Below are 19,312 nucleotides of genomic sequence, written 5' to 3' on the forward strand. Positions count from 1 at the left end.
CTCATTATTTTAATTTGGTTTAAATGAAGCAATGATTCTGAGCAGTTTTTGACACCTATATATGTTTTTTTTTTTTATAGGACACAAGATGGTGAATTCTGAGCAATATTTGATCCCTATATGAAGATTCTGGAGCTTGCCGCCAAAAATTTTAAATTCAAAATAAGCAACATGGTGTACTCTGATCAGTATTTTGAAGACAAACTTGTGGCATCATAAAATGAAAGAATATGTCTGTATTTTATAGTGGGGTGGGCTCATCTATATCTCCGCTGCATACAAACACTGATCGAAACCAGATTACAGATGCAAGTAGCGGCTGATGTAATACCTGGACACCCACACTGGATAAAAGATCAAAGTTTCAAGATCAAAGCAGTTCACTTCTCCTCATTTTAGTACAGATACAAAGTTATGGAATGATGTCATTAAGTTGAGCATGGGTCATTAGTGTAGGGTACCTTAGCTTGTTGATTGACTGCCATGCATGTGCAAGACATACGTGAACACGCATACACAAAATGTAAATGTTCAAAATCTTTGACTTACAATGGGCTTATTCCAATGTAAACCACGTGATTAGAGGACTTGACATGAAGGATTCGCACACCTGGGAGCAATAATTTTAGACAGTTGTGCGACCTTACGTCTGGTTGACAGTAATTATATGTACATGTTATTATAATGAAAAAATTTAATTCACAAGAAATTAATCTTTAAAACCACACTCCTTGTTAGATTGTATGCTATCTCTTCGTTGTCCTGCTTCTACCAGAGTCACGTGACCACACATTTACTTATTTGTATAATTTGAATATAGACTTCACAATTCTTTCCTTCTTTGATTAATGAAATTATTTTCAGTGGCTTTTCCGTTATAAAGAGGTGGTCAAGTTGATTTACTATATTTATTTATCGTTTCATTTACTTATTCATTAAGCATTGTAAATGAAATTGAGGGAATAGGCCAATACTTTTTCAAAATTACTAAATATTGCTTGACTTATTTTCTTATTGTTTTATTTACATTTAATCAAAATGAACTGATGACATAGAAATATAAAATTAATCCATTATCAATGTTAACAACAAATTATGATTTTTTTGTTGTTGGTTAGACTACGGTAAATATGAAATACATATATCACTGTGAACAAGTAATATAAACACCAAACATCCCCCCAAAAAATACCTCTCTATTCATGGATCTAGATCTTTTGTTGAATTTTAAAGAAAACAGGGACATTTACTGATACTACATGAAAATAATAAATGTGATTTAGGATATATATTAAATTACATTTAAAGAAAACTCAGAAAAAAGATATTTATGAAAGAATGTGTGTGCGTGCGTGTGTGTGTGTGTGTGTGTATGTGTGTGTGTGTTAATTTCAGGGTATTTAAAATATTATTTAGAAATATTTGTAATTTATTGTTTGAAGGAAAGTGACTGCACATTTCACAGATCTATAATGATGACAAAACATTTAAAGAATGTATACCGATTCAACCTTTTTGTCAATAAAAGATAAGCCGCATAATTATGTGTGTTTGATAATGATATGCGATTTTAGGTACTTGTTCGGTTCTGAAGTCATGTAATTAAGCTTTGCCCAATTACACGTGCGATTCTTTGATCAGACCACTACAGAGTTGACTGGTAACCATGTTACAGAACAGTTTGCATACTCACACATCGCTGGCAGAAGAAAATGTCAGTTCGTTGATGGCTTCAATTGACATCCACTTGAGGGGCAGACGACCACCCTTCCGGTTAACGTAAACTTTGTTGTCGTACGTGTAACGCGTGAGACCAAAATCGCCGATTTTCACCAGATTTTTCTTGTCCACCAATATGTTTCTTGCTGCCAAGTCACGATGAATGAAACCTTTCTGGGAGAGGAATTCCTAAGGGGAAAATCAAACTTGTTTTTGTTTTGTTTTGTTTGATACAGTTTTGGCATATTGCAATTTATGTCAACTTATATTTTTAACACTATGTCAACAGAGAGAATGGAGATCAACGTACTGTGTGAAACTCTATTAGACTAGGTACCATCATAATATAGTCTAATTAGACTGTATTTGAATATGCAGTATGTTCTTTAATATTTACAAATCGTCATCACTTATGCATTTTATGAAAACACAACATAATCATTCATGAATTAATGTCTTCTGTGGGGTTGGTTAATTTTTTTTAAGGGGGGGGGGTATAATTTCAGATATCATCAGGAAAATAATATTCATATGAACAGTTTGAAGTACTTTATTTTTAGAATTAAGATTTTAAATAATTCATGTAAAAAGTATATTCAGTTAAGTAATTAATTTAGACGTCCTTTTTCATATGAATACTGTAAAATTCATGCACTACATGTTTTATTCAGGGTAATGAAAAGCAAGACTGAAATGAGGAACAATTTCCAAATTTCCCATTGAACTTACAAAGAATAGTACTTGATATGAAGGATGGGTATTAAGACAGAGTTTCAAGTGGCAAATATCTAAAATATCCAGCGCTGTTGTTTTTATTGATCAAATTATGATCTAGAATATGTTAATTACAATTATTAAAATAATCTTTTTTTCTCGCTCAATGGGAACTCCTTAGTCCAATACTTACGTAGCATCTGCACTCTTTGTGAGCGTTTTAACATACAAATTACTTTAATCGTTTTCAATGGCACTGGCTCTCAAAAAGTGCGAATGCACTTTCATCTGGTAAGCCAGAGAATAAAGAAAGGTTAAGCGATAAATAAATGAATCGTTATGCATTACACAAAACAATTTTTTGTGTCTAAGGAGCCTGGCCATTCAAACAAAAACGCAGATGATTATATATTTTGTTGTCTTTTATACATGGTAGGAAAATGCTGTTTTGCTGTTAAATGCCTATATTTCATACCGAGAGACCACCCATTACAAATCGTTATTAGACCGGTTTTATTTGTATTGTTTTTCCCCATTTTTTTGTTGCTAACACTCAAAAGCACAATTAAGAATGAGTTATTGCTTTAATGGTTTCGTCTCACCGCGAGTCCCAACTTGGGCCTTTGTGATCATAATAGAGATGCCCGTGACTATACTTTTTACTTTCTCATGTGAAAGTAAACATATTGTGAATCAATGCGCGCGGTCAATAAACAGTCACATAGTAACATGTAGGACACACAATAAATAACTAGTATAGAAACCTGAAATTGTTCGTAAAAAAATGTCTGATTTTTGTGATCAATGAAAATGCTAAAATTGTTTTTAAAAATAAGTACTGATTATCAACTATGTCTGTTCATGGAAAATCGTGAACTAGAATACACGTCCTTTATTTGGGAAATTGGTACAGGTGAGCGTTAACATTATTCTTCGGCTGACGAATGATATAACACATAGATATAAAATGTATTTACCCCACACCGACTAATGGCAAAATGGTAGGGGATTCCAATAATAAGGAAGCATCGATATTCATCGTTTACTTTTATGCACATTTTGTATTTTAGTTGTGTAAATTTTTTAAAATATTAACATCATTTTCTAACACATTTGAAACTGTCAGTGTTAATATATATTTTCAAATTGAAGAATTATCATGATGGCATGGTCTGATGAAATAACAAAACATGTAGATTCATTTAAACTGGTGTATCACTGACATTATTATGTAACCATATCAGTATCCAAACGACTAATTTTCAGTATAGCGTTATTTGTACGAAACTAGAGATCATGAAATTAATAAACACAAATGTTCACTAAACAGAAATTTTTAGATTTTTTTTTTTTTTACATAAATAGCAAAGTAATTCGTGTTTTCATTCATTGATAAATATATATTGGAGACTCTTCTCATACATGTATAAATGTTGCAATTTATTGAATAAAAATAGTTGAATTACTGACTAAAGTAAAATATTTGAATTATTTTGGGAGGGTGATAAAAAATACAAATTAATATCTATTTTCGTCAATACCGAGATTCCGTCGCTCATGACAACTTTCTATTTCTTTGTTTCGTGAAAAGTAAGAAAATCATTCAATATATGTTCCATGTATAAAAGAATCATAGTAAAGTCGAAATCTGAGGAACAGCGAAACATGTCTGACACGATTTTAAAAAACAAAAACAAAAAACCGAAAAATTTCACGTGGAATGTTAGCAGAATTATCAATTATATTGTAAATAAATCTTTTTCAAACAATAATTATGTTTGAGAAATTGCCAGCTGTTTTTTGCTAGTTCCAACGTAATCTTATATCTATTTTTATGAAGAACCTGTAGTGTTAGATCTATGAATGAAAATTCTTTCTCCCAAACAATTAACAGGGCGTACGCATAAAATTCTTCTTCTGTTTTTACTCTGTCTACTTACAATTCACGCAAACAATTCTTTCAATAATTAAAGGAATTTGCATACTTGCGAGTTTGAGTTTCTTTTGTGTTCAGGGTTCATTAATCAGGAGAATATCAACAACAACAAACTAAGAGAGAGAGAGAGAGAGAGAGAGAGAGAGAGAGAGAGAGAGAGAGAGAGAGAGAGAGAGGCATAACAAAATCCATTATGTCAAGTGAATATTCATTATTTACATTACATGTTTGGCAAACGGGGTGCAATATCATTAAATTTCTAAATCATTCAAACATGTATTTTCTTCAAGGTACTTGTAAGGAATAAATTTATCAGTCATACATGAAAACATTTTGATCAAATCTATGTACGATTTTAAGATTTAAACCCAACCCCCCGAAAAATACTGTAACATTATTTCCCAGTTGCGTTAACCGTAATATCTTAGCAATTCGAAGAATCATTGAACATACAATGCAGCTTGGTTAGAGTTTAATTAAGGAAACCAAGTAAGACCTCAACGTCTTTATCAATCTACGTGAAGTGTTTCCTAATACATGAAAATCATTTGAAAACAATTAAGAAAAATACATTAATCTTCGTAACATTTATTGAGACATTTTCAACATTTAAAAAAACAAACTTTTCATGTGTCATTTTCAGAGCAATAATAATTTACCAAATTAGGAAGTCATAGTGTGCAGAGAAAGTTTAACTGTTTTGAAAATATTCCATTCTAAACAAGCTTGTTTTAAAAGACCATCTGAGTGTATTTTTAGATTTAAATTCGCTTTGCCATAAAATTAGCTATGTATATTCATAAGCATTTAATTGTATTTGTTTTCAAAATGCGAAGATTCGAGATTCGAATGAATACCCTCGTGTTAAACTGGGAGGGGGGGGGGGTAAGTTAATCGTTTGATCAAAATGGAATTTTAAAAATCATCAGAAAATTCATTATAAAAACAGAAAAATGAATTATCTTTCTTTAATATATTATTACTACATTTATAACCACACAACCAATTGATTTTATTACATTACTGTACAGACATGAAGTATAATGTTACTTTAAGCGTATTCAGATTAATCAGGAATACATTTTTAATGTAATTTCCATAATCGTTTGCAAATGATTAATTATTTGCTGTTTACATTATCAACAAAATCAGAGGTTAATAATAAAACGTGAACAAAAATTGTTAATCATGTAATTTTTTAAAGCTTTGATATGTACGGCAAACCGATTGCCATAAAAATCTACTATCTGATTGGCTTACCAAAAGAAATTTTTCTTCTTTCACTACTACAACATTTTTGTGGTAGAAATAACATGAAATTCAATCTACGAGTCGCAAAATGCAAATAATTACAATTTTCTTTAATCGATGGATTTATATTACTCTCGCATTTTTCTGACATTTTTAAAATGAAGTCGGACTTTAAAGCAGTGAAAATGATATTTAATTGGAGAATGAATCAGTACCATTAATAGCGTGTTCATCTGTACGCTCTCAAGAATCAGTAACTGTCTCAAAACGCACAAATCTGACCTACACAGAAATTAAACACAACCACAAACATGAAACGAAAGATAACTCACATAGGAACTAGTCCGTCCGTAGGAGGGAAGTTTGAACATTGAATATATACACAGTTTTTATTTAGTTTTATGTTTTAAAAAATAAATAAATACATGCATGTACATATTATTAAAACTAAAAAAAAAACACTTGCATATAATACTAGTAAGTGAAAATCTGTTAAATCATTGAATAACTTTTTCTGCCTTTATAAGCTGTTAGTTCTGGCTTGACATTTGCCAACTGAGTTTTACCGGAGATGTATTAATTAACCTGTAACAGTGGCTTTGGTCGAAAGAACACTACAAGAAAACTTGCATTGAAAATAAGCTAAAATATGTGAATTTCCCACAATTCTTTGGTCAAACATATATTTTTTTTTTACTTAGATAAAGGAAATTATTCTATTGAATCAGAATAGCGTTACGTTCACCAAGAAAGACACTGCCGAAGAAAAGTTTTACTTACCATTCCAGTGGAGATCTGTCTGGCAAACGATAACAGCTCCTGAGGACTCACTGTTTCAATTTCCTGATTAACATATTCTGCGTTGATCTTACTCTAAATTCAAAGAAAATAAAACCAAATGACAGAATTAAGCTATAACGTAATAATATTGCGCTTTAATGAATGAAACATGAACCGTTCAAGGTTTTCTCTCATTTACATACTCCAGATGTTTCTGACAGTCTTATAACTGTGCGTAAGAGTGTGTATAAAACTGCCGTTAAATAGTTCTAAATTGCACAGGTGTCTGTTTTGGGGTGTCATATTTTAAAAACACAGAAATTATAGCAAACATATCAGAAACGAAAGTTACTGTGGCCTGTCCTAGCTTCTTGTGATAAATGCCAATCTAAATATCTAAGTCTCCTGGTTGACACAGTGACATCGTTTTCATTTTTATATATCTAAAAAGATTTTAGACATTGTGACATTAACGATTTGGTTTTTCAGTGAACGTCTTTTAAACTGAACGGAATATCCCCACGTCCATTTCGGTTTCTCCTTATAAAATTCGTTATCATATTAATGAAAATCTATTCACAGAAAAACGATGACAATGATTGTGCAAACTTTAATGCTAATTTAATTACCAACATTAACACATGATTTAAATGAAAATTCAATTTGCAAATCAATATACTTGAGCCAATATAACTTCCAAAGAATACATTACTATTAAAGAATTTTACGTATGGAATACATATTTCAAAACTATGATATACTGCTTTTAAATGTTCCTTGTTCTTCCTTAAATATTTCCTCAAACATATCTTAAAATACATATAAACTTTTCAACAAGTACATTATTTCAAATTGTCTCCACCCAATTAAAATCCCTAGTATTACAAACATTCTTCTATCACAGAAAACATGTACGAACCGTATCAAATTTAACAAGAGGCCCATGGGCCACATCGTTCACCTGAGTCACCTTGTCCCATATTTAAAGATTTTCCCTATATATTTGCATGTAAAACTTTGATCCCATATTATGGCCCCATCCTACCCCTTGGGTCATGATCTTAACAAAATGGAATGTGCACTATGTCAGGAACCTTTCATGTAAATTTCCATTTTCCTGACCCAGTGGTTCTTGTTGAGAAGATCTTTAAAGATTTTACCTATATATTCACATTTAAAATTTGATCCCGTATTGTGACCTCATCCTACCCCCGGAGGGGCCAAGATTTTAACAAACTTGAATTTGCACTATGTCAAGAAGCTTTCATGTAAATTTGTACTTTCCTAGCCCAGTGGTTATTGAAAAGAAGATTTTTCCTATATATTTGTATGTAAAATTTTGATCTCCTATTATGACCCTATCCTACCCCCCACGGAGATCATGATTTTAACAAACTATAATCTGCACTATGTCAGGAAGCTTTCATGTAAGTTTCAGCTCTTCTAGCTCAGTGGTTCTTGAGAAGAAGACTTTTAAATGACCCCACCCTATTTTTGCATTTTTCTGATTATCTCCCCTTTGAAGGGGGCATGACCCTTCATTTGACCAAAATTGAAAGCTCTTTACCCAAGGATGATTTTTGCTTAGTTTATTTGAAATTATCCCAGTGGTTCTGAAGAAGTTGAAAATGTAAAAAGTTTACAGACGGACAGACAGACAGACGACAGACAAAATGCGACCAAAAAACCTTACTTGAGCTTTCAGCTCAGGCGAGCTAATAAATGGCTGTAAAAATAATTTCGTTAGCTGTAGATTCAATATACCTACTGAATATTTCTAATGTTCTCCATGAAAATGTACTAGAAACAGCAAAGTTATGGTGCATTTCAACCCTTATCTTAATTTTGGGTTTTTAAATAAACATTTTTTGTAATTCCTAGTTTGGTCCATTGCTTCATTTGTCTACGCGGTACATGTGTCTGATTCAGTTAATATATCTTTGGAAGGCAGTTTGCTTTCGACTTTTAAACCCCCCCCCCTTAACACCCCCCCCCCCCCCAGAATGCATTGGTATATTAATGCTTTATCAGTTCACAGTTGTTGCCTCCAATAAAGATGTCTTGATGATAGCTATCATACAAATGTAAGTTGTATGGCAGTCAAAGGAGTCCTACCTGTTGGATTCGTTGCCTGATATTTCTAAGATAAGACAGTAGGTCGCCATGAGTTGCATGCTCTACTATCAAACATATTGGATCATGCAGCGTACAACAGCCCAACATACTTATAACATTATTGTGATATCCGATCCCCTTCATTAACCGGATTTCTCTTAAGAATTCTTCCTTTTTTGTTTCTGACGCCTCCTCTACAATAAAAAATGATAATCGAAATTATGGCAAAAATACCCTCTTACTAATCATTTTTATATCTCTGGAAAAAAAAAATCGAAACCTTTCTTATAAATTGTTTCTGATCTTATATACATGTGCATGAACACGATTCTTCTGTCACCATATAGGACTCGATCAATAAAGACATCTTTAAAGAATCCAATTCAATATCGAAATGCACATGTACAGAATAATTATAGGGCTAGAGGATTTCATTTCCTCAATTATCTCAGGGGATGTATGCCAATTTTCCTCTCCTTATTTTCCCCCCTTCCTTTGGAAAATAAATAAAATCAAGTTGTTCTGCGTGCCCCGAGAGTATGACAATGAAACATGTGAAAAAAAGTACTGATAATTGACAGGAACTCTCTTGGGTGTAAATGACTTCTAGGTGATGGAAATGTTTATTAACATATTAATAGCCATGACAAGACGATTACTGTAAACCATTAAGGGTCATCCATCAGACACTGATTGCAAACACCTGGGCTACCATTCATGACGCTACTCCCCTGCAAACACGAGTCCGTCGATAAATCACACCTAACATGGACACTTAGTATTCTGAACACTCCGCCTTTGATCTACGGAAGGGATACGCCCTTGATGTAATTAGAAGAATGTATGTGTACGTTTTCCATATCACTAACTCAGAGAGAGAGAGAGAGAGAGAGAGAGAGAGAGAGAGAGAGCACTGAAAAGTCTACGACACTGATGGTTATTTGAACCTCAAATTCGACGCAACCCGCGTCTTTATCAAGAGACGTATACATAAAACAAATATTACCGAATAACCCCTTTTTTATTTACTCTAGATTATCTTCCCATCAATTTTATTTCACAATCACATTGTTTTGTAATTTTCTCTCTCTAATTTTGCCTAATTTCTCAATTTTGAAAATATATCTATTCTCACCCTGACATGATACAGCATGTAATAGCACAGACACCTGAAGTGTGGATAGCTTGTATAGATCTTACATGTATGTACATATATTAGTATCTCACAAGTGGTCATCTCAAAAGCTTGCAGAAGGTAGAAACTGACTATTCAGAACGACCTATGAGGGTGATCGGTGGGGGAAATAACATATTTTCGATAAATTATAGGTTCTGTATAAAAATAATTTCATTCTAAAAAGGGGGGGGGGGGTATGTTCATAAAATCTATACAAGCTATCTACACTTCAGGTGCCTGTGGTAGTAGAGATAATAAGCTTTAGTAGCTGGTTACGAGGTTTTACTCTAGTACAATTAATAATTAACATAAACTTGTGTCTCTTATCACAATCTTCTTTGTACATCTCAAGTAGCTAAAGCATTGTACTAACATAAACAAGAAGCCCAAGGGCCACATCGCTCACCTGAGTCACCTTGGTTCATATTTAAAGATTTTCACTGTATATTTGTATGCAAAATTTTGATCCCCCCTTGTGACCCCATCCTACCCCCGGGGGCCATGATATATGTCAGAAAGCTTTCATGTAAATATCAGCTTTATTGGCTCAGTGGTTCTTGAGAAGAAGATTTTTAAAGATTTTCCTTATATATTTGTATGTAAAACTTTGATCCCCTATTGTGGCCCCATCCAACCCCCGGGGGCCATGATTTGCAGAAACTTAAATCTGCAATATGCTTTGTGGCAAGTTTGGTTGAAATTGGCCAAGCGGTTCTTGAGAAGAAGTCGAAAATGTGAAAAGTTTACGACGACGACACAACGGACAAATTTTGATCAGAAAAGCTCACTTGAGCTAAAAATATCATTAATTATTTGATATCTTAATGTACATAAAAAGAAGTGATTTTGTTTAATTTTTACGTTTATGATTATCTGGAACATCTTTATAGTTTCCATAATGTTAAAAATCTTAATTCTTAATAATGAAAATTGCATATATACGGTATGATTATTACATTACTTCCTGACCTCAAACAAATAAATCGGATATATGCCATTCTTACCTACAACGCAAGTGTTATTTGTCAGAGTTCCCAGGCTTTAAAGGCGTCACATTTCAAACAACCTGTTGGACATCGTTTCGACTTAGAATTTATTAACTTTAAATAAAAAAATAACACAACCAAAAAATCTGATATGGATGAAAAATGGAGGATATGTACAATAATATTTTGAAATTGAAAACTTTCAATTTTGCCTTATTTACTTGAAAATACAGTTTTAGAAAAAAGTAATCTTTTTCTCTTATTTGTAAATTTCCTCTTCTTCAATCATTTTGTTATATTTTCATGTACTATACTAATTTTATTCTGTCATAACTGACCTTTGACCTATGGAGAGGGCTTATATGGGCATTGTGCCTGCTGCCTAATCCTATTTATGTATGTATTTTCTATATATACATGAATGAAATACTGTTGAAATGAAATGAAAAGTAATCTAGGGAAAAATTATAACCCCTCTGAACTCGAACTCAGGCTTTACAGATCCCCTTGAAATTTCAAATGTATCGGTTTTTGCATTTTCTTTAATTTCCCCTATAAGTATCATCACGTGATCTTTTGTGTATTTGAATAGAGAAAAAAAATCGAAAAATTCTTAATCGGGTATTTTTGGACGATCGGAAGGATATTAATTTTTAATACCAGGAAATATTATGCATTGTAATTTCGATCTCTTGTAAAAAATATGCGGCGGATCAGACGAACTCGATTACAAATTGGTGTGCCTTCAATTATATATCGATCTCACACAATGAAAAATACAGAGAACTAGACAGAGTACACGAATTCAGTCAACCATGAGACTAAGTTTTACAAATTTCTTAAAATAATTTAATTGTAACGAAAGTAAAACCTAATGTGTATATACCCATTCGATAACCACATATCAAATTTCAGATTCCTAAGTTAAGGACACTTTATAAAATAGATGAATAGATGTATGGGGTGATATTAATTTTTTTGGCTTAGTTTGGTTGTAATTAGTACAAATATGAAATTCCTTTCAGGGCCGTAAATTACATGGAGGCGGAGGAGGCAGCTGCCTCCTCCAACTTTTGAGCCAAAAAAAATTAAAATTTAAAGTTCATTAGAATTTATGTTGTTTCCAATAACTAAGAACATGATACCTCCCTTAAAAAGCATTCCAAATCTTTCTTTTAGAATGAGTTAGTCAAGTAACATCTTAGAAGGCCCTAGAATCAAGGATTTTGCACGAAACGTGTTCAGTGTGCACAAAATGTGCTCAGCGTCTGGGGGCCTGGGCGGCCCCCAGACCCCCGCCTAATTTCCTGCCTCCTCCAAATAGAAGGTTAATTTACGGCCCTGCCTTTTAAAAAACCACGGGACTTGTAAAATTCCTATGATGTTCAAAAGTTGAAATATATCATACCCCCTCCCCCCTATATACCTCTATATAAACTTTTTCCACTGTTTTTTGGACTTCATTAAGAAATCATGGGAATAAATTACATTCCATACACTAAATTGTATTCATTTTTCATTTAAAAACTTAATTTTTGAAAGAAAAACAAACTATTTGTAGCAGGTGTCGTTAAGGCATTGTAGAGAAAAGTCCGGGAAAGCACTTTCGGCACAAATCCCGAACATCTCGTAAAAATCACCCAATTGTGACAAAACTTAAAGTTGGTCTGTAAACACACAGTGAATGTCAGCTTCCTAAATCAAAGCATGCTGAGAGAAAAGTCCGGAAAACAAAAAATAAAGTTCAATCAACCATAAAACTGCAGTCAACCGTAACAAAAGTGAAACTTGATATGTATCTACTCTTTAGGGAACAACAGATTAAAGGACTAAGACCATGTTTATCAAAATTCGGCCTAACGTCCAAAGTGAATAATTTTTTGTTAGAAATATTCTCTAACATGTTCTTTTCCTATAATGTACTGGTTTTTATATGTAGAGTTCGTGAAAGAACACTATTTTTAGGGTTACATTACTAGTATAAATCCTATAATTTGCTCTACTTTGTAAGATTGCGTCATACAACGTCGCTATATATTATTAGAAGTGGTAACGTATTGTAAAACATAATTATGCAATGAGCTGTTTAATATATAATAAAATCTTGAAAAAGAAATTTTCTTTCAAAATACGCAATAAGGTTATTTTACTTATAGCCCGAATGGCACACCATATTTTTCAATCCTGCCTTCATTCGGCCATTTTCACACGCCGCGCCGTTAGCCTGTTTGTGCTGTTCGTGGAAGTTGCAGAGGATGTACTCATCGCATTTCAACGTAAGTTTTAGAAATATGAATATACTTCACCTCTACTTGTTAAACTGTATAACCAAATAGGTGGTACCAATTGCTCTTAAAAATAATAAACAAGTCGCATGGAACGAATAGTATGGTGCGCCTGTGGTGTGTTGACAAACACATAATATTCACGCATTGGGCTGTTGGAAATCCCACAACAAATCTGTTAACTGTTGTCAACATATATTTATTGTTTATCTATTATAATTATATATTGTTAAGATTTAAAATGGTATGTATATCAGCTGATCAGAAAAATCAGCTGTTTCACGATCATGCCATTTTCAATTCCAAGTGCATGACCTTCTCGGGTCTATTTGAATTTTCTTACATGATGTTTGACTCACTTCACACTTTGAACTTTCCATGTATCATTGTATGGTCTAAAAAGTATTTGTATAGGTTAAAGAGACATATAATTGTATATAGATGTATATTTCCATAATGGTATATATGTCTCTGGGGTAACATGTAGGCCTGTGGGGGGTTATAGGTTGAATAATTTTCGAATGAGTATTCTACTATGTTTAAACTTAACTTAGTGATTATTTAGTAATCAAATAAAAGTTATATGATGAATCGATACATTTTTTCAATTTACTGTAAACAAAAACTGTTTCTGTGGTTTGGAATCTGTCTGGTATTAGTGCATAATAAATAACTTCATATTAGTCAATAAATATATTCTTGTTGTAGTGATGACATTTGCAAAATCTGTGAGAATAGAAAAAATTGTGTTAGGGTCAACAGAAATTTTTAATTAGGGTAGTCGGGAAAGTGGAAACCAATTAACATATATATATTTTTTGGCCTTACGCAGAAACATGGATTAGAAAAGTCGGAATGATTTTTACATTCAATAATTTTTAAATACTTAAAAGCACCATTAAGCCAGGAAAATCATAAGAACAGTTTGGTTTTATAATTTAAATATGCCTTATTTCAAGATAAATTGTAAACATGTCAAACTTAATTTCAACAATTACACTTACAACTTACATGCCTGCATTGGGATTAGATATAGAATCACTCAGAGAATGTTGAATTTCATGGGTACTACCATGATTTAAGCATATATTTTTTTGTTAGCTTATCTCCTTTATATTATTGAATATTAAATTTTTCCATACATCTACCACAAGAAAGAGCATGAAAGATAAAAATATTTTGTGAATTTGCTGATAATTGTGAAGTAAGATACATGTAATATATCAACATTAGCTACAACAAAAATTATTAGATGGGGAATCAAATTCAAATGAAATGTTTGTGTATATAATTATTTATGCAGAAATGTACATGTAACTAAACTGTCCTCTATTGTTTAGTTGGAGACATGTCAATCTCCCACCGAATACATAAATGTAATTTTTCTGAATTCTGTATCAATGAAAATACATGAGGGCATGAAAGTACAACTTTTATATGAATATTATAATACAGGGGTTCGTGTTTGCCCAACTATCTATTTTGTATTGCTTGTAGGAGTTATGAGATTGATCACTGTTTGTTATCTTCACCTTTCATTTATGATATAGTTTTGATAATGATATAATACTGGAGTAATTTGAATTTCAGGATGATATAATATGTACAGCAAAAATTGATAGCAAGGGTGACATGAATCAGATTGACAAGAATCCATATTCCTACTCATCAATGATAGTGGCATCAGTGACACATGCGGATAAGTGTTGGACATCACTGAAGGAATAGCTTCCTTGTTGTGCCTGCCAATAGCAAGGTACCAGATTATACAGCAGTTATGTGGAAACAGATTCCCACAATAGGGGGACCAGATTGACACCTACATTGTACAGTATCAAGCAGTTATATCAGAACTGGAAAAACTGGATCCAAACAAGACTATATTGCTTGGAAGAAACATGTCGACTCTAAAGTTTAACCCTTATTAACCCATGGCACTTCTATGTCATTTGAAATATACCTGTGGAGGTTTTTAAAGTGGGTTTTTTTTTTTTGGGGGGGGGGGGGGGGGGTTATTATTTGGAAGAATTCATATTTGATGATTCAAATGAAAATCTGCAGGTTGAATTATGAATGTCATAATGCACTTTTTGAATGATGAAAAGTGTAGAGTCAAAAGTTATCAAATTGTCAAAAACACTGGTCAGGTCTGAATTCATCATCTTGGACACCTTGCAGTTGGAATTATGATCTCTATGAAGAAATGCTGAAAATCTTGCAAAAGAGGAAATGACAATTTGGGTCCAAGGCACTTGCATATATGCATGAGAAGGTGTTCTATCCAGGCTTGAGGTCAATTACATAGCAATGTAACGCCTTACATTACCTAGAAAATTTCACATTACCATTACTCCTATTTTGAAATATAATGTATTACATTACTTGAGAGTGAATTTACATTACACATTTACATAACATACTGTCAGGTATTAAAGAAATGGCAGAAAATTTTTTTCTGTATTATGATTTTTAATTATACATTAACATAAGAACACAAAATATTCAGCAATGTTAGGAAACATATCTATTAAGTTATTCATTGCATTTGATTGTCATCAATGTTTCAAATGCTTCAGTCAATCACTAATAAAATGAATTATTCTAAATCTTCGAAATATCATCAAATATTTGAAGTAGTGTAAATGTAATGAAAAATAATGTACAGTACAGTATGCATTACATTACCATTACTTGTAATGCAAAAATGGTCCATTACACCCCCATTACATTGAAACTGGTTGTCATTTAATTACCATTACCCCAGGCCTGGTTCTGTCGAGAGGTATTGAAATTCTCTGTAGAGACTTTGTCTCAGGAAGTGGCCGAGATTGATTGTGACAATTTTGTTGGATGTGAATTTACTGACACACATGTCTACACTTGCTACACAATATAGCATGTGGTGGTTTCAACAAGAAAGTTCTTACTCTGCAGGAAATGACGAATAGCTAATGGATTCACATTTTTTCTGACTTTTCTTCTGTACATTAGATGCATTGGAAAAACTTTCCTTTCCATTATCTTTTGCTGGTTCATTCTTTGAAATAAAATCAAGTCCGAAAATAAAGTATTTTGGTTTGGTTTTTTTCAATGAATTTTAAAAATGTAATCTGTAATCCTTGCATATTTCCTTGGTGTTCTGTGATTGTTATTTTTATTTGTATTCAGGTATAATTTCATCTTCAGTGTCTTGAAAGAAATTAATTTTTCAATAACGCCAAGAAAAATGTAGTTAACAGTATGAATTAAAAAAAAAATAAAATATTGACACGGGTAGGAATTGAACCCGGATCTCCCGATTGAAGGACGGGCTCTCTACCACTAAGCCACGACATCTATGACGTCACACCCTTAAAAATCTTTTATATGTTTACTTGCCCTAGTTAACGTTATACTTTCGATATATCGGCAATAGTTTTAGTTATATCAATGCATGTTCTATAAATTCTTTTCATTTTGATCTTAGTAATTCTGTTGGTGTCGTCTAAATAAAAACGTTCTATAGCATTGAAGGTCCGATTTGTCGGACAGCAGATTCGTTTGTTTACGCATCAAAATTCTATAGCTTTTGATAAAAACACCACATAGGGGTGTATTCTGCATGGAAATGATGTAGACTCCACATAAGTATGTTGTTTTAATTTTTCAAAGCAACATAATTAATAAAATACCCACAACTCTCACAAAAATAAATAATTCCGGATTGCTCTCGATTTAATTCAAAGTTGATATTCATCAACAGCACACCTTTCGATCCAAAAAATCGTTCGTGCAAAATTTATTTGTATTGATAGATTTTGATAGACTACAGTCAGTTTCTGGATCGAAGGTCGTGTTTTATAGGAATTATATGACTAAATTTGAAAAAAGTGGAGATTTCTGCAGAAAACCAGACCGATACCGGTTTTGTCTTGTATAGAATTCCACAAGCTGACGTTTTGGCGGGGAAATCTTGGCACGTCGCGATGGTATAAAGATTATATTATCAAATGATAACAATTTTATTTCAATTAATTCTGCTTTATTTTTTAACACACCACAGGGCCGATATAGCTAAACATGGTCTTAGTCCTTTCAGATTTCTAAGTTAAAGCATAGTGGAATAAACAAGAGTACATCAAACGGTACAATATGCGCCCGCCGGACAGTGAAATTCAACCTGGAAGCATATTATGCACTCTGAATTGATACAACAGGCATTCTGAATAGAAAAGCCTTAAAGTGGGCCATGGTGTACTAATCCATCTTACATTTGAACTGATTCTGTACTTCTCCGAGAGTGAGGTTGTGACAAAATGTCGGTGCAAATTTATCTATGATGATAAAAAGTTCAGGAAACCATTTGATCTACTTTTAGCCCTAAAGTAGGTCATGTTGTACCAATTAAGTTGAAATGTATTTCTCTGAGAGGGAGGTAGTGACAAAATATCAGAGCAATACCTGTGATCGTGCCGGGAAAAAATATGGAAAACAGTTTGACCTTCTACTCCTAAAGTAGGTCATAGTGCACCAATCCAGCTGAAATGCTAACCGCACTTGTACTCCTCCGTTATGAAAAAAAAGCCTGGAAAATTATTTGACCTATTTCTAGCTCAAAAGTAGGTCAAGGATGGACCAATCCACCTGAAATGCAAACTGAACTTGTATTCCTCCGAGAGGAAACCTTTGACTAAATATCAGGGTAATATCTGTATCCGTAAAGAAAAAAAGCCCGGAAAATTGTTTGACCTACTTTTAGCCCAAATTGGGGTCAAGGACGGACCAATCCAGCTGAAATGTAAACCGAACTTGTATTCCTCCAAGAAGCCTGTTATTATATTTCAGGGCAATATCTGTATCAGTAAAGAAAAAAGTCCGGAAAATTGTTTGACCTACTTATAGCCCTAATGTAGGTCACGGACGGACCAATCCAGCGGAAATGCAAATTTGCTCTTACACTTTTTGAAAAAGAAATTGTGGCCAAATTTCAAAGTCATACATGTATCTGTTACGGAAAAAAAAGTACGGAAAACATTACCTCGGACGGACAGCCAGCCAGCCAGCCAGACAGACGCATGGACAGCGCCATAACATAACATAAAATAATACGCGACATCTGATGATGGGCGTATAAAAACATGAAAACCATATTCTACATACTGAAACATATCGAGTTATCTTTCTTAGCTCAGACTTGCACGCATCGAACGCATGAAATGAGATGTTTATTCAATATCTATTACATAACCTTTCCATTTTCAATCGATAGATCGCTTGCCTTCAATTCATTTTCAATGCATTAATAGTAAGCTTGATCGTGCTGTCAATGAATTACACTTTGGTAAAATCCACAAAGCTTCGTATCCGATAAATACATTGGTGTCTCATTTGAATACATTTCCCACGTCTTATATTTTATTACCGGTACGTGTACGATAAGCCGCGATGCATGAACATTACAATAGCAAATGTTTTGAAAAAAAGTTTTGTTTACGAAATGGATAATGATAATTTCAATATCATCAACGATCAACTATTGATTCTTCAAATCCTGGCATGAAACATGTATGTTTCGAGATGACTTTTGATTTAAAGAATGGGATTACCGGGTTAATTAGCTAAATATACACCGTCTTTTGTGCTCGGGAATTCGTCGATTGTACTTGAGCGTTACAGGCGACTGGAACACAGTAAATGAACTGAAATTTTATTGTGTGTACCTTTGGTAATCGACTAGCAGTTAAACCTGGTAAAGATTCGTGCAAATACTATGTTTACTTTTAGATATGATTGAGATCTGAGGCCCCTTGTGTTTTACAGCAAGTGATAAAAATCTTTCTTGTGTTGAGGTGTAACTATGTTGTCGTATTCAGGCAAACCCAAAAAAGTTACAACCTGTGACTTCTGTTCGAATAGTAACCGTGTAGAATGGATGTGTGTCGCCTGCGATAAGATCACTTGTGACCGCTGCAAATCCATCCATCAAAAATCACGCAGGTATGGAAAACATAAGATTTTAAAAATTCAAGGAGCTGTAGAAGTAGTGATTTCAGAGGACACAGAGAAAGATCAAGAAGTAATTGAGGCTCTGCAAAACGAGACCGACTTATCAATAGGGAAGAAAGTATTTCCAAAAGAAGGCAAACCGAGAAAGACACATTCTGGAAGACTGGTAAAAGGACGTCGATCTTTAAGCATAGATGATGGAGATAAGGCACCAGATTCTTGTGGGAGTTTGATTCCACAAGTAACAAACATTAGGATAGATAACAGAGATGGATCAACTTCCAGTGGAAGTCCAGTCACGGTAGAAGATGTTCTAGACAATAATCTTCTGGCTGATATGTCACACAGAGAAAGAAGACGCGTG

At 33.2% G+C, this 19,312-nt stretch overlaps 1 protein-coding gene and 1 long non-coding RNA gene across 3 annotated transcripts in view; one reads left to right on the top strand and one right to left on the bottom strand.

The window, feature by feature from the left end:
- The window catches only part of LOC125649973 (uncharacterized), an 82,496-nt gene that overhangs the window by 33,979 nt on the left and 29,205 nt on the right, over window positions 1-19,312 (bottom strand). For both annotated transcript variants that reach the window (XM_048877885.2, XM_048877886.2), the window contains exons 20-22: window positions 8,516-8,709; window positions 6,401-6,493; window positions 1,694-1,908 (exon numbers count right to left, since the gene is read on the bottom strand). In XM_048877885.2, the coding sequence (XP_048733842.2) occupies window positions 1,694-1,908; window positions 6,401-6,493; window positions 8,516-8,709 (502 nt within the window). The remainder of the gene's footprint in view (window positions 1-1,693; window positions 1,909-6,400; window positions 6,494-8,515; window positions 8,710-19,312) is intronic.
- LOC130054565 (uncharacterized) lies at window positions 12,506-16,030 on the top strand. Its single transcript, XR_008802858.1, has 2 exons — window positions 12,506-12,954; window positions 14,554-16,030. It is a non-coding gene; the product is annotated as an uncharacterized LOC130054565 (long non-coding RNA).

Source organism: Ostrea edulis, chromosome 5 (genome assembly GCF_947568905.1).
Source record: "Ostrea edulis chromosome 5, xbOstEdul1.1, whole genome shotgun sequence".
NCBI lineage: Eukaryota > Metazoa > Mollusca > Bivalvia > Ostreida > Ostreidae > Ostrea > Ostrea edulis.